Source organism: Micromys minutus (genome assembly GCF_963924665.1).
Source record: "Micromys minutus genome assembly, chromosome: 22".
Classification (NCBI taxonomy): domain Eukaryota; kingdom Metazoa; phylum Chordata; class Mammalia; order Rodentia; family Muridae; genus Micromys; species Micromys minutus.
This window is the reverse complement of record NC_137957.1, coordinates 9,339,379-9,362,134: the sequence shown is the minus strand read 5'-3', so window position 1 is coordinate 9,362,134 and position 22,756 is coordinate 9,339,379. Positions and strand designations below refer to the sequence as shown.

The 22,756-nt window shown below is 39.3% G+C and overlaps 1 protein-coding gene across 1 annotated transcript in view; it reads right to left on the bottom strand.

Annotated features, from left to right (window-relative positions):
• Positions 1-17,631: 17,631 nt before the first annotated feature.
• The window catches only part of SLC16A7 (solute carrier family 16 member 7), a gene marked incomplete at both ends in the record, with an annotated part of 54,800 nt that continues 49,675 nt past the window's right edge, over positions 17,632-22,756 (bottom strand). Inside the window, 3 exon segments of the mRNA XM_080935643.1 lie at positions 17,632-17,909; positions 21,169-21,351; positions 21,354-21,980. Of these exon segments, the coding sequence (XP_080791769.1) occupies positions 17,632-17,909; positions 21,169-21,351; positions 21,354-21,980 (1,088 nt within the window).

Sequence of the window (22,756 nt, the reverse complement as noted above, 5' to 3'; positions counted from 1 at the left end):
TATTACTGTGAACAGACACCATGGCCAAGTAAAGTCTTATAAATAACAAGATTTAATTGGGGCTTGCTTATAGATTCAATAGTTTAATCCATTATCAAGGTGAGAGCATGGAACCATATAGGGAGGCAAGGTGCAGGTGGAGCTGAGAGTTCAATGTCTTCATCCGAAGGAAGCCAGAAACAAAATAAGCATCCTCAAACAGCTAGGAGTGTCTCCAAGCTCAGCCCCAGAGTGACACTCTTCCCCCAACAAGGCCACACCCTCTAATAATGTCACTCCCTGGGCCAAGCATATGCAAACCATCACATTCTACTCCCTGGCCACCATAGTCTAGTTTAAACACAGGGTCTATGGGGGATCATACCTAAACACAGCATAATAAAAAAGTACATTTAGTTCAATATCCAAAGTCCCCATAGTCCATAGCAGTATTAACAATGTTAAAAGTCCAAAGTTCAAAGTCTCTTCTGATACCCATCTGATCACTTAACTGTAATCCTTGAATTAAGACAGGCAACCCAACTGGGTAAACTCCAAACTCTGCCATCTCCATATTTGATGTCAAAGCAGTCTTCAGATATTCACCTTTTTTTCATCTTTGTTGACTTCAACAAATTTCTTTCTCCTGAGCTGGTTCCACTCACTGTTAGCAGCTTTCCTTGGCAGGTATCCCATGGCTCTGGCATCTTTAACATCTTTGGATCACCAGGGAAGCTTCAATGTCACAGCTTCTTGTTTTGATATCTGGGATCCACACATGATCTTCTGGGCTCCTCCAAAGGGCTAGTTTTGATTCTCCAGCTCTTACCTCTGTAGCACTTCAAGCTCAGATTGATCCACTACACCTTTGCTGTTGTTCTTGGTGATCATCCCATGATACTGGCATCTCCAATACACTGGGGTCTTCCATTGTAACTAGGCTTCACCAATGGCCTCTCATAGGCTCCCTTTATAGTGCCAAGCCTCAAATCCTTTTCATGACTCCTTCAGTCATGGATTACCATCTACAGCTGAGGCTTTACTTTCACTAATGGCCCTCCATGGCCTCTCACAGTTCCAAGCCTAAGCTGTTCTTCATGACACCGTCATGCCTGCAAATCTAGTACCATCTGGGTGATTCTTACACATTAACTAGTACAGCTGCAGCATGAGATACAACCTTGGCTATCTCTGGAACACAGTTTTGTTTTGTTTTGTTTTGTTTTGTTTTTTGTGCTCTCAGAAAACATTTCCCAGAAGATTTTACCTCAGTGATGCTGGATCTACATTAAGGTAATAACCAACAGTTAGCTAATTCCAGTTTTACTTAAGTCCTGCCCAATAGGAAGGGAATCATGCCTGGTACTTACTGTAGCTGGACAGGTCAGGGACCTTAAATAAAATCCCACTAATGTCATTTTTCTAAATTATTATAAATACCCCTATACCCAAAGAGTAGATGGATACTTTACAGATAGCCAGATTGCAGATAGCCACACCTGCACAAATACAGAGAATAAATTACTGTGAGGTGTGCAATACTGACTGACATCTATAACTTGGCTTCTATGTAAAAGACTCTTGGATCTTCACAGAAGTGCAAAGACTGTGTGTGTGTGTGTGTGTGTGTGTGTGCGCGCGCGCGTGAGTGCGAGCGCCTATGTGTACTCCCAAGTGCATGTTTACCCAGAAATTTGAAACATATAAAGTAATATAGGAAAGCATACAGAAAGATAGTTACACCTTCCTACTCTGGGTTGCTCTCCTAACTAGAGATTCGTAAATTTTAAAAAGTATTCTTTACCTAATATGTTAAGTGAAATAAAGGCTAGAAAACAATGGTCACTTTAGAAAAGTATGATTCTAATTTTTTACTGACATAAATATCAGTTATGTGTTTTCTGAAAATACCACTCATATGGTTAGCATGTGTGCTTTCAATTTAACTTTCATTATGTAGAGTTTAAAGTTTGAATGTTGTAAAAAAATTAAGAACTTCAAATTGTTGGTTGACTTAATTTTAAAATAACAGTTGCACTTGCAAGATTAAAAAAATACAGAGAAAAATGTGAACAACTGCTTTAAATAGATTTTCTTGTAATTAAGCTGGAAGACAAAATATGAAAGCTTGGCTTCATTACAGAAAATACTTTTACTCTTTATATTCAATTATTCTTTAGGATAAGAAGTGCCTAAATTGTTTTCAATTTAGGGTAATGGACAAACTCTGTTTTAGTGTGGTTTCATTTACATAGAAGTCAGAAGCTATGCTTATTACTTTTAAATTTTGCTCTCATGAGGACCCAGTTAGCTCAATTAAAAATATTAGATATGAGAAAATGCAGTCAATAGAAACAGTAATTTAATGTTATCAATTTAAAAAATATACACAGTAGCGATTTTTCCTCTTTGCCTACCTAGCAACCATCTGCTCTTCGTGGGCTTCCTGCGGGAAAACCTCCTCCACCCATAGTCAGGTCTCTGTTCCCACAGAGCCTTTCTTAGGCCACACACAAGCACTGGCCTGGCAAAAGGCCTGATTTCTCAGAAATATAGAATGCTTGTGCTGAGCCACTGTTCTAAGTTTGTGCTATTAGAGGTGATCCGATAACTTGTAAGGATAGACTTGGGTATTTAAGTTTGTACCCATAAACAAGGATAGAGCTTAAGAGTTCAGTCAGCACAGAGAAATCTGATACAAACAATGGAAAAATACTGTCCCAGGAACTGATTTTTGAACCCTACATCTGTGTTTTTCATCAAGTAAGAATGAAAATACTTTATTTATAGACTATACCTACAATTGAGTTATTATCTTATAGATTATAAAAATCATGCCAGTAGTTAAAGGGGGGAATAGTCTCACCTAAATCTGTTGTCAATATGCAAATTTCATCGATGTGAAGAGTTGTTGTGAAACCTCAGAACTGGTACAGATAGATCCACAGGTACCTGGTGTACCTCACTCCTGACAAATGTAGAGCAGCTTAACCTTGAAGCTTGCTGTTAGAGATTTTTTAGTATATATCTATACATTTTAAATAAAATAAATACACATATTTTAAAAGTTCATATCTCATCATCATCTCTACATCTTACCATTAAGAGTTGTGATTAAATCCTTCAGCTATTCAAAGGGTTAAAATCTAAAGACATGATTGCCTAGAACAGGACAATTATTTGACAAGGGAAAGTTTGCACTTGACATCAGTGATAATAGTTGAATAAGAGCTTGTCAGGGCCAGGTCCCTTGAAGGGGAGCAAATATCAAAATGTTCCTACAGTGTTTTGCAGACGAACACTCTCTTTTAATCTACAAGATTTGACTTCTGGTATATGTATGTACTTTTGCGTATACTATTATATGTAATTTTCCTCTGCCTGATCATTTCATTCAGAAATTAGTTTGAGTGGAATTAAATGCACACATTCCATCCCAGCCTCTATCATAATGGAAGTTTAATTAGGAATTGTGTCACTGAAAAAGTCAGTAGCTCTGAAACATTCAGTGGGCCCAAGTAATAATTTATCAGGTCAGAAAATGGAAGAAGGGATCACAGGCTTAGGGGGAAGCATGAGGCAAACGATTTAGTAGATTTCTGAAAGTGAGAAGGAAAACATCTAAGGAGATATTTGAAATTATAAAAGGATTTTATGAATGTCTGAGAAATTATGCAGTCATAGATAATGTAGAACTTTTAATACAGATCAGGATTTTGAAATTTTCTTCACAAAATAGGGAATTCACTGGCTCTCTGGGAGAGTGGGAGTAGTTTGAGATAAATCTCACTAGAATGTGAAGGTTAAGTCGTCATAGTAAGAAATGGAGAGGAAGGTTAGACCTAAGACAGTCCTGGGAAGGGAAAGAAACTTTCCTTTACCTGGTCATTGGTAGAATAAAGTAGATGACAGACTAAATATTGAAGTGAACTGGATCAGGGCCATGGCAGAACACGGTGTGACAGTGTGTTCCACTGCAGTGTAAATGCTGGAACATTGTGTTTTCATTGTGGATTTCTCTATGATGACATTTTTTTTTGTTTTATTTTTTATGAAAATAATTACAGAAAAATACTACACCTCTTGGCATATAAACCAGGCTCTTTGTGTGATCTCAAAAGCCTTAGGAATAATCTGCACCACATGAATAGGGCCAAGCAGCAGAGAGAAAATCGAGATAATAGGCTGGAGGAGATGGTTGTGGGTGCTGATGCAGAGAAATAGTTTTACATGGCACATGATGGCGTCCTCTAGACTCTTCTCAAATGTGGAATGAATGGTGACAGGCAGCTGATATTTGATCTTCTCTTGAGCTAAATATTAAAAACATGGGAAAGGCCCATGAGCCAGTGCTACGGGGTGGGAGTTATCCAAGTACTGTAAACTTCCCTTTCCCTGGTGACTGGCATGGGAATGGCCCCGTGTGGTTCTTGAGGGCAAGACAGCAGCAAGAAGCTGCCGAGATGAGGTTTGGAGTATGACTGAGTTTGGTGGTAAATGTTTGAGGTCAGCTGTCTTGGCTTCTTGCTCTCTTTCTCCCTCTACACCTCACGATTGTCTTTTTTCTTTTTCCCTTTCCCCATCTTCATGTGACGAAGAGACAGAGCAAGTCAGAAGTTCAGTAATTGGCACAGCACCAACAAAGGCAAAGCACACACGGTGAGGTCTTGGGGAATTATCATGGCTTCCACTTACTCTTATACAAATTCCCTCACCCCTCCTCCCCACACACAGTATTCTTGTAGGAGAAAATGCAGACATGACCTACAGCCTTCCTAGTACACTGTGCTTCTCAATGAAGAGCATGGCACAGCATGCTCCCAAGTATTCACAGAAGACAGAGTACAGAATTCTGAAGTAGTGTGCGTGGCCGGTGGCTGGCCAGGTAACAATGTGAGCTCTCCACATCTGCTTATGTGCTCATTCTGTATAAAGGCCCTGCTGGTGTGGCACTCACTGTCCAGTCTGAAGAAACTGCACTGACCAATTACAGCTGATACGCTTCCACTATGTAAATGGCTGTTCATATACACTAACGTATATGCAGTACATTCTTTAATCAAAGTCTGTCCTCCAAATTTCCATCTTATTTCCTCTCTCCATCCAACACTGAATCATGTCTTCCTGTTACCGTTTCACTTTCATTTCCTTGCATGTAGCCTACTGCATTGAATTGTGGTTGCTATGAGCACGGACGAAGGATGAAGAGCTCTTTACATCACAGCCTATTAGTGGCTACATTACTGTTGAATCCTGCCTGACCATGTAAGGGATGGAACTACCTATGAGGTTTTAATTTCTTAAAGTGGCTTAATGTCTTTTTGAGGTAAGATGGTATTTAAAAGTTAGTATCTTAGAAAATAACAGTTTATATATATATATATATATATATATATATATATATATATATATATATATATATATATATATGCATGTGTGTGTTCATATATACATATACTATACCTATTTTAAATTAGGTAGCATTCTAAGTGTTGACCATGCTTTCTACATCATGATTCTCTGTCTGAAAAAAATACAAACTTATGATACTTAGGGTTTCTCAGCCTCTTTATTCATTCAAATGAATTGTTTCAGAATATTCTCCAAGTACTGTAATCATAATGCATGACTAATAATTGCTATTAATAATTAACATCATTCAGGATAAGAATGCATCAAGATAGTTTGCTTAACAAGCGAGACCATCACACACTAAAGATCAATGTCCCATTAATAAGAACTTTACATATAATTATAAAGGTCCTGATTGTCCTGATCAATAGAGTTCATGCTGATAACTCACAGAGCTGCCTCTTATCCTTACAAGATATAGTTTAAATTACCATCTTAAAAAGATCAGTATGCTAAAAGTTCCCAATACTAAACACATTGAATATGATCCCGATATTAAATAAGATTAACAAGTGGGACCCAATTTGAAGATACTCAGAAGTGTGGGGGTGAATTTCCAAGCAGGCAGCAGCTAAGATGCTGTACAATATATAAACTGCCAATCAAACTGCGCAAGCATAAGTCCTTCTTGGTTCCAGAGAGAAGTGGAGAGCTGCTACCCACCCAAGAGCGAAAGCGCAGGCGTGGGAAACCACCTTATCAGGAAGGAGATTTCACCAGCCAGTGGAAATCACTTCAATCGCCAGGGACTGGAGGGAAGGGATGAACTGCAACTGGTCAACTCCTATAGGCTTATTGAGGATTTCCTGAGGGATTAATAATCAGGGGGGGTCCCTGTTATCAGAGGCACCACACAGTGAGGTTTCTCTCCAGGAGCTTGGTCATAGCAAGCTGTCAGGGGAAAGTTCTTGCAAGATTGTAGCATCGGGAGGAGAAAAATGGTTTTGAAATATATCAAGTATTCTGATCTAATGTTTGCACCACAGGAGCTTGCTGGTGAAATTGCAGACAGCTGGAATTAGATCAGGCTAATGACACAAGGGAAATGGAGACATCCCATCTAGACTGTGCTGACATCATGTCTCCCCTAGGGAAGAATGAGCTAGAGACACAATGTACAAAGGTGACAACCTCAATATACAGGCTCCTTAGAACACAAGGATATAATAAGAGATCTATACAGTGGTTTCCATACCTTGTCTACCGTGCCATTTAAAATAATTCCTTCTTACACATCATGCTTCGCTGCCAAAAAATAAAACATCTGACAGAAAACTGTTCAAAACAAAACCCAAAATAACTCCCACCTTCAAAAATCAAACCAGCCCAAACCAAATAACAAAAACCCAGAACCCTTACAAAGAAATAAAACAGCAAAACAAACAAACAAAAAAGAAAAAAAAATACAGAAAAAAAATCCAAATAAACCAGTATGGATGTTTAAGACCTAGAACAAGCATTCAAACTAGACTCCTGACATATACCAGGATATTAAAACTGTATGGCAGAAAAACTTTCAATGACTATGAACTGTAGCTGTCATTTGTTAATTGTGGGTTCTTCTTTATTCCACCCTTTTTATTCCACCCTTTCAACCACCTGAGAGAGGAGAAAGAATAGCTAGGAAAGGAACGAGATCTGTGAATAAAGTCAGAAAGGGAGGGATGCTGTCTTTAGACGACTTCCTGCTGAGTAGGGGCACTACGTTCCTTGGGACAAGTTTGAACTTCACTATTAGTGTATTTAATATCTTCTCATTTCCTATTTGTGTACTACAACAAATCTGCCATCAATAATAAGCAACAAAATGCAAAAAAACAATAACCAAACCAACAATCCATCAAAAACACCTCAACTCTCGGTGCCCTAGCATTTATAAACTCTCTGAAAACTCCTCAGAATTCCTGATATTATACAATTGCAGAAACTGTTTTCAGCTGGCAAAATCACATCCCTGCTAGAGCTGGAGAAAAATCATAGTTAGGTGCTGTGTACAATCTGAAGCTACTTCATATCCCACACCTGGGATTACAACAAAAACATATTCTTATAGTCTTTCTGTGCTTTCCAAAGAAACTAAAATTCCACAGTTCTAACTACAATGATTAATATGTCAAGGGTCCTTGTGGATAAACATTATGAATAAGCAGATGGGTAATGTAAATAGAAAGGTGAAATTCTGTGAATGAAAAAGAAATGTGATTGTACTGTCTTGTTTTGTATGTCAACTTGACACAAGCTGAAATTAATCACAGAGAAAGGAGCCTCAGTTGGGGTAATGCCTCATGAGATCCAGCTGTAAGGTCTTTTCTCAACTAGTGATTAAGTGGGGAGGGTCCAGCCCATTGTGGGTGGTGCCATCCCTGGGCTGGTAGACCTGGGTTCTATAAGAAATCAGGCTGAGCAAGCCAGGGGAAGCAAGCCAGTAAGTGACATCCCTCCATGGCCTCTGCATCAGCTCCTGCTTCCTGACCTGCTTGAGTTCCAGTCCTGATTTCCTCTAGTGATGAACAGCAATGTGGAAGTGTGAGCTGAATAAACCCTTTCCTCCCCAACTTGCTTCTTGGTCATGATGTCTGTGCAGGAATAGAAACCCTGTCTAAGACAGTGAGAAATCAAAACTCTGGCAGATGTGAAGAATGCCTTCCATGGGTCTTCTAGGCATCAGTGGACTGGCAAACTTGGCTTGAGGTTATCATTATGGAAATTTCAAACACTGACCAGCAAAGGTAGAAAAACATGACTGACATGGATAATCTACACCGAAGCAAGACCTGAGTAAGGATTACGAGGGTATATGCCTAACAAAGTTACCAGGAGATGATTTAGGAATCAGGAACAAAAAGTTGGATGTAATGGTTGCTGAGAATTTGCTCAGCTTATTATCAGATACTGAACAAGGCTGAGAAATCAGGGAGTACAGATATATGGAATGTATGTCCAGAAAGCACATCTTGCCTACTAGTTTTCGAGTTCTGAAAATGAAAGAAAAGGTGCTAGGAAGCTAGAAGCTAAATGGGTAAAGGATTTTGCCACCGAAATATATGTAGGCTATAGAAATCCCTACGGTTCGTATAGATTAAGGATAAGTGGGAAAAGAAAGATGCACTGTATAGGTGCTCACTGGATGAAAGAGGGGAAGGGTAATCTCAAACAGAATGGATTTCACATTAAAAAAGCAATCAGGCTTAGAAGAGGGGCAGCCACATAAAGAGTCAGTTTTCCAATAGGAAAGACCATTTAATTTGTGAGCTAAATAACAGCACCATCCATAAGTGCCCAGAGTAGAGAACAGCAAGAGGAAATAAATGCATTTCCTACTCGAGTCAAAGACCTGGGAACAGGCCAGTCTCCATCCACATCCACAGAAGAAACCTTTACCAATACCCCCATCGAGTACCCGTTCATAGGTGCACCCAACTAGACTTGCTCAGAATCTTTCCTTTTTGTTGGTGGTGTCTTATCTGAGGTGAAGAGACGCTTGCTGATACCTCCCGAAAAAAATTCATGTAACACTGAGGTATGTTCACATGCTATTTTGTGCAAAATTCCTTATTGGGCAACACTGAGGGTTTACTCTTGCCCATAAAAGTGTGAGTGTAGGTTTACTAACATTTTGGTGGGGGTTAGATACTAAGGGAACCTTGGACAATGTATAAATCTATAGTATATGGAGGATTTTTTTTTGCTACTACTCTCCTAAAAATATTCAGAAAAAAATATAATTTTAAAATCAAGTTAGAAGGAAAGAGCTTCTGTGGCTCAGGCAATAATATCCTTTTGAAACATTAAAGTTCTGTCAGTGTGAAACCATTCAAGCAAGTCAGTGAAAAAATAAACTGCACACGTTGTTTTCAGTCATTAGGAGTTGTTGTATATATTTTTTATGTTGACATTAATCTTTCCATTGATATTAATCAGTTATATACATCCAGGCCAAGAAGGGCCCTTATACGTGGGCTGGAGTTGGACATCATGTTTTGATCAGCATAGACTAGCGTAGCATTTGATGGTTAAAGAAAGAGAGCTACATATCTCATTTCAAAAATTTAACATCTACATAAACTTTACTTTGATAAAAGCAAGACAGGGTTTTCTTACATACTATAGAAATATATACACATGTACTTTTTAACAAATAGCACAGACCTACAATTAAATTCATGAGCAATAATCATTAAAATGCAGTAACAATAGAATACAAATATTTACAGATTTTCCTCAAATTGCATAATTCAGACACAAAATAGATAATTGGATTTTATTGCACTGCTCCCCAACCCTAAAAAAAAAAAAAAAGAACACATAAAACTCGGCAGACAGGAGCAGTCATGATGATCAAGGTCATGATCAAGGTCATGAACAAGGTCATGATCAAGATCAATGTTGGAAAATAAGTAGCACCTTTAATAATTAAAATGATTGTCTGTATTTCCAGGAAGCCTAAATACAGCATTTCTGACTTTCTAAAACAAACAAACCAATAAATAAATAAATAAATAAATAAAAACCTAATTGATAGGTACCATGAAGTTAACACATTGTGTGTCTCAACATTTGCATAGAATATTTGACTAAGGAAATTAATTAAAATGGCTCATTCCTGATAGAGGGCCATTCGTAGTAGGGAAATAACTCCAAGGTGTTTCCCTCTTACTATTTAGAACTAGTCAGAGAATTACCCTCCTATGCCTCAGGCCACATCCCAGGAAACTGGGACTCTTAACTCATTTCATTCATTCATTTCCATGTGGAATTCCTCTCTGTATGGCTCTAGAGGACATAAAAGTTGTGAGTCTAGAAGGAACCTTGTGCACACAGTATACAGAAGGAAAGCAAAACCTTGGAAAACATATCTGAAATGGTCGGTTAAGCACAAATGCTCACAGAGTAATTGGACATTTGCTTTCAAATTTGTTAAGCAGCAAAAGATAGCTACGCTAGTAGCTCCTTCTCCGAAGCAATATGCCATGTGACACCACAGCAGGACAGGATCTGGGTGCTTCAGGACCTCAGGACAGTTCCCTTAAAAGGAGGTCATTACCAAAACAATTTGTTTTGGATTTAAATAAATCTACGTAACATTTAATGAAAATAAAATAAAATATGCACCTCTATGAAAACACCTGTTATCTTTCATTTGGGGGTCACTTTTATATGTCTTATTTTCTAAATAAGAAATTGATAGGTATGCAAAACTCTCCAGAAATGTACATCAAGATGAGCTGATAGTCACTTGTAGGAAGGCGAAGAAAGGACAGTTTATCATCTCAGATTTTTAAATGTCGAGAGGCAGTCACACTGAATATTCTATATATTACTTTCACAAGATGAGGCGCAGCCATGGCTTATATCACAGAACAGCCAACTGAGTCATCTCAGGTGACACACAAGGCTATCTTACTCTTACTTCTGAGAATACCCATACTTAAGTGACCTTGTAGCGCTTTCATCACAAACCACATGATGTTTCACTTTGAAATCTTAGAAGCAGAGCTTAAGGCATGATTTATAATTAAAATAAAATTACAGTTTAACTGCACAACCCATTCCCTCCAGGAACTTTTGAAAAGTAGGTGTGGTTATAGTAAGGTATATCTTAAATGTGTCTTATTATTAACAAGATATGATGCATAATTTTACCCAACAATCTTAGTTCCAATTTAAAGCTATAAGAAAATACTTACTGAAAGCATGTAATAATTTTTTTTTAAATTTCCTTCACAAATGGATATATTTTCATTCTAGAAAATATTTCAACACATATTTAAAAGGTTTCGAATCAATTGCCGATCTTAATGAGAATTTGGGACAGTCCTTCCATTTCACCTCCACCACAGAAATTATTGTAAGATTAGAGAATGATATCAAATTTTATCATTATGAAGGCATGTCTCAGGCACTCAGGCTGTCCCCTGTCACAATGACAATGTCAGCTGGTTACATGGCTTTGGTCTGGGTGGATATAACCAACATGCGTGGAGAAGAGTCAAGGTCTCCCATATGAACACAAGATTCTCTTGGGCTGTGTCAGTTTATGAACATCGTCATTACCATGGACCCTCTAGTAGATGTCCCTAGTGACTACAGCAAGCACTTGTCTAGGCAGATTACTGTTTCCTGTAGTTTGCTAAAATAAACTCAGAACAGTTACAACTCTTCTTCCAGAGATGCATTTCACTACGAATGATTTTTGGTGTTTTGTGGTTGTTGTTTCTAAGTGGAGAAACAGTACTTAGGCAGGCACAGTAGACGCGAATAGTCTTCTCTGATACCAAAGCTCTGCTTACACTGGTACCACACACCTGATAGCACTCATTCCAGTGCTTTCTTTAGTACATTTTCAGATGCTTGAAGCACCATATGAGTGATGCCCTTAAACTGAACGATGGCAGTTATTTAGGAAATGAATGTGTCCTTAAAAGTAAGGTGTAGTTAAAGGCAGAAGGATGATTAAAGAAACACAGGAAAATGTCTATTTATTCGTCTTCGGTATTACTATAACATAACATACTGTACAAACTTCAACATGTTACTTACTCTCTGTACCTTACCTAGTATTCTCCTCTGCAGCAATGAGTAGTCTTCAAAATAAGCTTACAAACTTGACACTGCAAAGCAGGATTAAGAAATACACTTAGATTGAAGATGAAGAATTATGAAGTATGTTTTAGGAAATATTTTATTCATTCTGTAAGGTCATCCTTATTGACAGCAGGGTATATAAATGTATAGAACTAAAGATATGTTAGAAGTAAAAAAAAAGGAGAAATATTAGAAGTCAAAATCTGGGTTCTATCTTCAGTCTTGCACTCAGTCAGAGCACTGGGCTACACTTAACCAACTAAGTAAACTCTAATAAACTCTGCCCTAATATACTACTTCAAACTGTGCAAAACTAGCAAAAGATAGCCTAGAGAGGCAGGATGATGCAACGAATTAATCCTCACTTCAGTTACATGCATATGTCAAAGGAAACTATGCTACAAATCAAAACACATTATATTTGTATGATAGCAAACAATCCAAAACCAGCATTTGACTTGTCTGGTCCTGTCTCATGATGTCCAGAATTACTCAGCCTTCAGTCAATAGAATCTAGGTAGTAGAGGCACAGCCCCTAGACACCTGTGGTCACTTCAGTGGGCATGTTGTATATAAAGTAGATGCAATATATACACAAAGCCTGTTCTATCATTTAAAGAAAATTTAGTCGCTCTGATGTTAATAATTTGATACTATACTGGCTTTCTGTATCACTGCTGAATGTTGTTCAATGCTCACGTTCATTTTGCTCGGTGTAGAGATATCTGAAAATGTCACTCGCAGTGCTACCACAACCTTTTCAGACTCTGTCTGTCATTGTATCAAAGCAAGCAAGATGAGAGCCCCTAGTCTTATGACACTGTGTGAAGATGCAAATTCTCTTGGTTGTGAACATTCAAAGACCAGAGTGTGCACAGCAGAAATGGTGGCTTCAGTGCATTGTTCATTTAAGGGTGTTAACAGAAGGGACTCGTGTTTTTATCGCAGGAGAGTTTCTGACGTGCGCCTCTCGGCTTATTTACCTGTGCTCTCAAACCTACAGACGCATATGGACACACAGAAGTCTGGAAAAGTGATGAGATCGTGAGGGCTTTAAAACCATCTGAGTGACATTTATAACTGCAAACGGTGGTGATGGATCTGCATCTGTGTCTCCATGACAACACCATGCTGAAGCGCTGTTAATTCTAACTCTTGAAGGCCTGAAGCACTTTCAAAGAAACTGGAAAAATTCAAGAAGGTAAGTGCCAAGGGCAGTTTATTTTGCTAGATTTTCAAATCGGATGCAATTATGTATTTATTGTGCATACGAAAAAAAACACACATTTGAGATAAGTCTTCAAGACCACAGGAACCTTTCCATTCTCAGAACTCCGAGGCCTAGAATGAGAAGGGTCTTTTCCATGTGTGAGGGAAGTTCCGACCCAAGGTACATACTGCCTCAGGGAAGCTATTCGTGAAAACCACAAATGAATAAGGGCACCTGCGTCACAGAGGACATCATGCAGAAGATGATGTGTTGAGACTGATCTCCTCAAGGGAACAGGGATGCATAAGCTCTCTGAAAAAAAAATAGCAAGAGAAGACTAGGAAAAAGAAGGAGGAGCATGCTCAGAGGAAGCCAAAGGGGTGTGTTTTTATTTTCAAATAATGAACATAGTAAGTATATACTGTCCCAATGAACTGACTTATTTCATAAACGTTTCTTGATTCCTAGGGCAATCTTATAGATGAGATAGTCACTAAAATCCAAGTCATCATGTTTTGACATAAGTTTTACAGTTTACGCCTATGGGTGGCAACACATGTAGGAATAGTTTATGCGTAATTAAAAATAGTTTCTTCTGTTCTAACTTCGTAGAAAATATATGACATGTGCCATCATTTGTATGACACAAGGGTTTATGAAAGCACATTAAGATATCATATAATTACCAATTGAGATAATTTAAACTAATAAGAGAAGCAGGCAATTTGATACTATGTTTTGCTCAGAGTTGCTAATGGGCATATAATAAATCATTATACAGACTGAAGTTAGGTCTAATTTTCAACATGAAGTTTACAGTTTTATATCTGTCCTTCTACCTGCTTCTGATACAGTCATCTGTATTTGGGAGTTGAATGAACACCCTAGGGATGCTTCCTGCTTTGCCATAAACCAAAGATCAGTATATGGTTCAACAATATACTATTATATACATTATTTTAAACATTAATCTCCTGAGCTTCCATTGCATATCGCTCTCTCCCTCTGACCCCCTTTTTTTCTCTCTCGCCCCCCCCCGTGTGCTCACATGTGAGTGTGTGACATTCTATCAAGTCAATGACTTCTAGTATGGCTTTGGTTTAAATATTAAAAGGCATTATGTAGGCAAAATTCATGTCACAGATCTCTTAGGCTCTACTCTAATTTGCATGCTCCCAATATATTGAACCAAACTTTTGGGATAATTTATTTAATAAAGGTTAGAAATTGTATATTAGTTTTTTCTTTATAAGGCATTCTTTTGATAAATGTAATTTCAAGTATTTGTACTATCTATATACAATCCCATTTATAATTTTTCATATTGTCTGGTTGTAGGGACAGAAGCAAGGGAGTAGAGAAGTTATGTCCCTATAGCATGCTTTGGAACAAACCAAACTGAACTGTTTTACTTTTTTTCTGGTGTCTGGATGGAGCATGTGACCATATGAGGGAAGGTGGTTAGAATATAGAACAGAAAGAGAAAGTCTGTGAGTCATGTGAATTTATACTAAGTGAAAATCATGTTTCCTAGCCCATTGCTTCTTCAAAAAGATCTGAAAAGATTTGGCCAGAACAAAGATTATACCCATTTACCATTTATTTGTCTATGGAAAATGAAGAAATAATTAAACAGCAAAAAAAAAAAAAAAAAAATGGTATGTTTAACAACAAATGACAAAATCTGTAAGCTAGCTAATGATCATAAATTGTGAGAACTCTAGTTCCTATTGTATAATTTTGATGTAGTGGGTACTTTAATGGTATCAATCTAGTTTCTTATCTTGAACATCTAAAATCTGTTGTTCCTTGGTGTCAGGAATGTATTCATCCCTAACGTTTCAAAGGTGCCATTGACGTTTTCTCCTCTACTTGGGTGATTAGGGACACATGCTTTAGGCCAGTGGTCTTTCCTCAGTATTTGCAAGATTTCATCAAGCAGCAAATATTTCAACAGGTGCAGTGGGCTGGTTAAAGCAAACAACTGGGTTATTTTCTGTTGTGGCTTGTTAGTGACTCAAGTGAGTCATGGCTTAACTTAGGACCCACCCATTACAGATGTGCACACTCCTGTCACATTGGCAGCATGGCTCCACATGGCAGGTCATGTTCTTTGTAATCCTTCTATCCTCTTTAAAAAAAAAAAAGGCAATCAATGCAATAACCATGACGAATGAAGTGAATCAAGACAACTGAACAGCAGTGAAGGAAACACACTTTGGTTTTGATTTGATCCATCGGCGAGTGGCATCAGCACTTCCCAGGGAGAGGGAAAGGTACTGGGGTTTCCCGACAGCATCTCATGCAGGCGATGGAGCACATGGACTTTGACTGCAAACCCCATGCTCACGGCCTTACTGCCTTTCTCCTCCTGTTGTCTGATAGGTACTATATTTTTTAAAGGTATTTTCAAATAGTGCAAGACATTCTAATCGGAAGCATTTATGGTTGACAAGGATGATTTCTTCAGACAGACACAAGTGAGTACAAAGGAAGGTGATTCACGACGGGGTGGAGCGTTTCTTCAAAGTCCTGTGCTGTCCCATATGGACCTGCTTAGTCTCTCTACAATATTGGCACATTTTGTTTTTACTGAGTTATTCAACATTAGAAACATATTCATCTCCAAGAAAGCAACTGATAAACGAAGAAAACACAAATCTTATTTTGTTCCCTAAATATGAACCTATCAACCACATGTATGAAGCAGTGTACAGATGTTAGGAGCAAATCAAAACTTTAATGATGATCTCGTGAAATGTGATGTCTACACAGAGTTTTCTAAGAAATAAGGGCAGCACCCACCTCTATTGGAAGGGAAGAAAAGAAGAGCAAGAGGAAGAAGACATTGTAAGTGTGACTTCAGTAATAGAGCACTAAATTCTTCCTATTGATCAGAAAATGAAATGAGACATGAGACATAGAATCTATTTCATTTCAGTGGCTATGTCCACAGTAGGAAATCACAGACTGTCCTGAGAATGAGTTTGGATTCTAGACACTTTAGGTTGAAAAAGGAAAAAAATGCTAAAATAACTTGAGCAACAATCTCCTACCATGTTGCTGTTGTTACAAACCTCATGCCTGTCAGTCGCCACAGCTTATACTGCCTCAAGTGTCCTGGAAACACACCCCACCTTCCCGGTTTCTATTCTCAGTTGTGGGTCATCCAACCAAGAGAGGGCAAAATTTTCAAGTGTTTCCCATTCTTCTTTTATACCATGAGGTGCCTTCTTGGACTGAATTCCAGGCCTTGGTTTGTTTTTCCCTTTTGCTTATTGTAGTAAAGAACTGCAAGTCGTCGGTGGGCTCAGAAGTAACCCTGCTCTTGTCACTTATATTCCAATGAATTACCTACTCATGCCATTAAGTTTGTGTCACTGCTTTGTGCTGGGGGAAAAATAGAATCTAGTCTCCTTGAAGATGTCAGCTCTTCTAATTTATTTGGCTTGGATAGTTCAGCACGCCATTAAATCTGCACTGAGCCCCAGTTTTGAAAAGGTCATCAAAAGATGTACCTCATGGCTTAAGGTGTTTCTAAAGTCAATAGATTCACCTGATTGTTCAGTGTCGCTGCAAGTTAAATCAATTTATGTGTTAGGTATGGATTCTGGAAATTGATAGAGGGGTTCTATATTCTAGGACCCAGTGCTAATTGCAAGCTCTCAAAGAAACTGTGCAGGCAGGTGTGTAGATTAAACAGGCACAAATGTGGCAGATTGATGGTGAGAAACTAGTTCTGTTTGGTTTTTAGCCAAACTTAACCTTGCATGTGTTTTTCCCATGAGCTTGTTTTGAGTTAATAACACTTTGATTTTCAACATAGACTGTTACTTTTAATCCACACAGTAAAACTGCACACAAACCTAATACATTCCCGCTTCCCAGAGGAGTTTTTCCTTTGGCTTAAAAATGACTATGATAATAATTTTTTCAAATTCATTTATTTCTTTATGATCTCCCGATACTCAGTGTCTGTGTGGATACATGTGTAATTCTTTGTGTGTTGAAAAGAAAAATGATTGTCCTCAATTCACTTTATGACTTAATATCAGATGAAAAATGAACGTTGAAGAGAGTCCTTATGTGGAATTAATATTGAATTGTGCTTAGGAAAGCCGGCATCTGGGATGCACATCTCATTTTGCAGCTAAAATTAAAAGTCAACCTAAGAGTTTTAAAAATTCATCATTTTCATCACAACTCAGGTGTGCAGATAAGCAACTGCATGGATTTTCTACATTTCCCAATCTCAAAAGTTTAACCATCCCAACAAATGTTAAAGCGTCCATTTAAAATATGTCCTCGAGGAAGATACCAGTTTTGTTAGTTTGCCATCTTTTTTGTTGCAGCTAAAATCCTTTGCAATTCTTTGGAGGAAAAAGAAAAAAACACAGAGAAACTCATAATTAAGTTCATGAACACTGATTCGGAGATGAGACTTGTTAAATACTACTTTCTTTGTTCCTGCCTGAGGGAGGGTTGTGTGTATTTGAAACTTTGACAGTAACCTCATCATGCTTAGATCTGTTCAAAGCCTCCATTTCTTTGGAAGGATGCATATTTGATTTCTTCTTCCTTGATTTCTCTCTCTTCTTTTCTTTTTCAAGAAGTCTATAGTTTATAGCATTGCCAATCAGTAGCATAATGCCGGATGTTAACACGACCGCCCCACTGGCTAAGTACAGGTACTTGTATTCTCCAGTTATATCGAGCAGTTTTCCTGTGAGACAGAGAACATACTTTAAGAAGACATGATAGGGCTACAGTTTCTGGAAGGAACTTCCTCAAACTGTAATCCTCTTATTTAAATTAACTGTCAAATTACACTTCAATATAGAAAATATCCTAGATGATGTTTCTATATATGCTCAGATATTTAAAGGATTGACTTGAAACAACATACATGTATTTTTGCCAACAAAATAAAATCAAGGTATATACAATAATCAAGATACATTAGGGGAACATGTGTTTGTGTATTGAATGCATAGGAATATAAAGGCAATTTTTTTTAGATTGCAGGCATGTGGATTCACAGGTATTTAACTCTTAATTTCTATCAGATATTTTGAGATTTATATCACTTTCCATGTTTGTGGGTTTGTTATTTGTTTAAAAGCAGAAAAAGGCTTATTCAGTGTGGTCACCATAGGAAGAGGGACAAAGAATTCCACAAAACCCTCCAAGTCCATTTTTGGGTCCTAAATAATGATTAAAATTTACACAGAATGGCAAGGCTATGAACTTCTCATCAGACTCGGGTCAAGGTACGATGACCAACCATGGTCCCTTCCTATGTGGGTTTCAGTTTTATCCTGGGAGGTGGTCTGACAAATTGTTAGAACTGTGGGGAAGGTCCACTCTGACTGGCTCCTCTTTCTCCTCCCAGCAGAAAACACCTGGGGTTCTTCCCATTTCTTTGAGGCCCAGCACTTCAACTGTCCGATAGTCTGATCAAGAGACATATGTGTCTCTTTAGAATGATTTTCTGTGTTTTTACCAGACCAGGTACAATGGTGCCTAAGCATCCGAACAGTTAAGGCTGCACTCCTGGAGCTGCCTGTCTGACCTGCAGTAAGCCCTGTGGCCTCACTGCCTCTCCTCTGCTCACTGCTTTCCCCCTCTCTTCCCATACTTTATGGTTTTGTTTGTGTTAATCCGTGCCAGTTGCAGCCCCACTGTCTCCTCTGTCCCCAGTCCTGCCAACACTTGTCACGGGCTGAGTTTTTTTATCTGTGCTATGCTCTCTCTTGAGTAGGAAGCGCTCTGAACATGATAAAATAGCCCATGCTCTGTGAACAATGGGTGGCCTTGTTCTTATTTTATTAATTTTCATTGTTATAGTTACCAAAATAAGGCCTGGCTGCTTTCCTTTCTTTCTTTTTTTTTTCCAAGAAGATCTATTTTAGCTCACGTGTGTCTGTTTATGCACATGTCTTTGCGTGTGTCCTTTCAGACCCGAAGTGGGCAATGGAGCCCCTAAAGCTGGAGTTACAAGCCTTCGTGATCTCCCTAGTGGCCGTACCAGGAACCGAATTCTTGTCCTCTGGAACAGCAGCATGTACTCCTAACTGCTGGGCCATCTCTCTGACCTCTAGACTGTGGAATTTTAGATGATGCCAAACATAGCTCCTGCTCTAACCATGCTGCAGGACCTCTTCACAGGCTTGCCCATAGGTGCCATAGGTGCCATAGGTGCCCATGGGTGCCATAGGTGCCATGGGTGCCATAGGTGCCCATGGGTGCCATAGGTGCCCATAGGTGCCATAGGTGCCATGGGTGCCATGTGTGCCATAGGTGCCCATGGGTGCCATAGGTGCCCATAGGTGCCATAGGTGCCATAGGTGCCCATGGGTGCCATAGGTGCCATGGGTGCCATAGGTGCCCATGGGTGCCATAGGTGCCATAGGTGCCCGTGGGTGCCATAGGTGCCCGTGGGTGCCATGGGTGCCATAGGTTCCATAGGTGCCCATGGGTGCCATAGGTGCCCATGGGTGCCATAGGTGCCATGGGTGCCATATGTGCCATAGGTGCCCATGGGTGCCATATGTGCCATAGGTGCCCATGGGTGCCATAGGTGCCATGGGTGCCATGGGTGCCATAGGTGCCATAGGTGCCAAGGGTGCCCATGGGTGCTGTGCCACTTCTGAGGTTAAAACCTCCTTGGTTCTGTTCAATCACAAACTAGCCTGTAAGAATCTATCTTTTCCATTTGACTGAAACTTGCCTGGTGCCACTGAGGCTGAGGGTCAGCCGACTCTGAACACTTTTTGGTTTTCAGCTTATGCTTAGGTTTTCTGTCTCTGTGTACAAGCATTAAATTCCTAATAACTCGTATGGATGGACAAACTTTAATGGCCAGTGTCGTTATTACTTATAACTTATATGCCGAGTAATTGCGGTGTAGACTTTCAAGTGCATCTGCTCACTCAGATTTCCTTCCGTGGTGACATAGGCTGTACTGGACTGAGCTCTGTGACACATTCCCACTTGAGAAAATTTCTCTGGTTTAATTGGGAACCACTGTAACGCGCCAGTCAGGGTTTGGTGAGCTTGTTTGGGTAAGCGTCACACATACGTGGTGGAAAGTTTACATTAGCAGGGCTCAGAAAGAGGGAGCGGACCAAGAACCTAAAAGACAAAACTGAGCTCAGTATCCATGATCTAAGGCTGGCATTGATTCCACCGCAATTAACCAGTAACGCCACAGCCATGACCGCCACCCAAAGACATTCAAAATCTAACACTAAAGAGGGTTTTCACTTAATCCCAGCAGGAAGAGCATTTTCTATTTACCATTATATTGTAAACTTAAATGGAGAGCTATCTACCACAGTTGCCTCCCAGGAGTCAATATATTTCAAAAGGTAGCCATGAAACAATACATGGGAAGGCCACCAAAGCCCGATGGTTCTATAATATCTATTTTAACCATTTTTTTTCTCCCACTGGTTTTATTTTCATCTTCTTCCTTTTTGCCCTTCCCCTCTTAACCCTCTTGCATATTTCTTTTTAAAGAACTATTTTAACACTATCAGGCCATTTTCTCCCATGTACTGTTGTGGCGGTCCCTGCATCACTTGGTTCTCTCGGTAGGAAGTTTAGACTAGCTGTTGTCATTGCCATCTCTGAGACCATTGCAGATCCTCAAAGTCTGCATCTCAACACTGCCACTCATAAATATGGCGTGGAAACTACTTACTCAAAAACATGAGCTCTGATGGGCTCTCCTTCACCCCTGCATATTGTATCAATGATATTAACTTAAGCTCACAACTTTCCAAGCCCAAGATCTTAAAATTTGGGTCGAACCGGCCAACTATGGGGTTTTCACGTGTGAAACCTCTCCAGTCTTCCAGGTGACTAACATTATCCACACATTGATCATCTAATAAAGCACACCCATCACCACAGAGAAGGCACTTGTTCATAGACGCTCATGTAGCTCTTCTGCTGTCCTTGATGAGAAGTAGTCTTACCAGCCAAGGGAGGGCCGAAGAGAACCGGGCAACACTCCACCACAGTGACGAGCCCCACAGCGCTAGAGAACCTGGCAGGTCCGACAACGTCCATAAGGCATTCGAAGAGGAGACTGCTAATGCTTCCAAATCCCAATCCAAAGAATACAACGTAGACAACCAAAGCTGTGTAGGAATGCGCCAGGGGCAGAAGAGATGGCAGATGCCGGTGAACACGATTGCCAAGCTGAAGAAATACTGGATTCGCGGACGGATTAGTTTAGTGTTGGCTATTAATCCCACAGAAGGCCGAGCAAACATATCGATAAAAGCCATCACAGACAGTAAGAAAGCTGCGTTATAGTCATCCACTCCTTTGTGTTTTGCGTATGGAGCCAGGAATATAATAGGGGCAAAAATCCCAAAAAACAACACGACATTTCCAGATAGGTAGATCAAAAATCCTCTATGCATAAAAAGGCTGAAATCTAAAAAGCGATTAATCTTTTGTGCTGTTGATACTTTACTGACTTTCTTCATACTTGAATCATCTCTTGAGACCACCTTACTTTTAGACGGTTTAGAATGTGGACTTGGCCCGACAGGTCTCATGAGGCACCCGGCCACACAGGAGTGTAAAAATACAGCCCCCAAAATCAAAAAACTCCCCTTCCAGCCATAGCTGTTAAATAGGTACTGGTTGAACGGAGCCAGTGTGCTTAAGAAAACAGGACTTCCAGCCATTGCGCAGCCATTTGCAAGGGGTCGTCTTCTGTAGAAGTATTTTCCAATTATTGTTAAGGCTGGCTGCAGGTTGAGCGCTAATCCTAAACCTAAAACAGAAAAGGGGAAGCAAGGCAAAGAGAAAAAGAAAACAATGACATGTTATGTCACTCACCGGAGAAATTCCTCAAAATGTCCACTATAGGGTCTAAGACAGTCAGACATGTAGCAGGAAACTGTGATCTTTGAGGATTATAAAGAGAAATGCAACCTTACCCCCCCCCCCCAAAAAATGCAACTTTACGCCATCTAAATTGGTTTTTATAACTAAACATAGTAAGACTTTCAGAGTCCTTTGTTTTAAGGCTCAGAAGTAAGGTTCTATTGGGGTACGAATGAGACATCACGGGATAGGCGAGAAGCAAATTAAGAATTCTTAATTAGAATCATATAATCCCATGGACAGATTGATTCCTTCCTTTTCATATATACTGATGTGCAAATAAATAGATTAGAATGAGAGATTTAAAAATGTGGGTGCTCTGCTATGTCAGTAAAATGAACTATTCACAGACTAATTCTACACTCTCACAGATGTTGTGTTCGATGCCATGCAATAAGACAGAGAAATAAGTTTATGCCATTATGGTTCACTCTTTGGAGGTCAAGTTCCCACCCTGACATCCTCAGCAGTGTGGCTTCTTGCAGATCATTCAGACATGATCCTATTCAGGAGTGTGGATGAATAGTCCTTTTAAATGCATAGCAATTGATTTATGTAAACAATTTCTTTTGCTATATATTGCTATTTATACTATTCTATTTCTAAGGGATAATTAAGGATAATCCTTTGTCTTACTACATGGGTAATTAACAACCATATTGC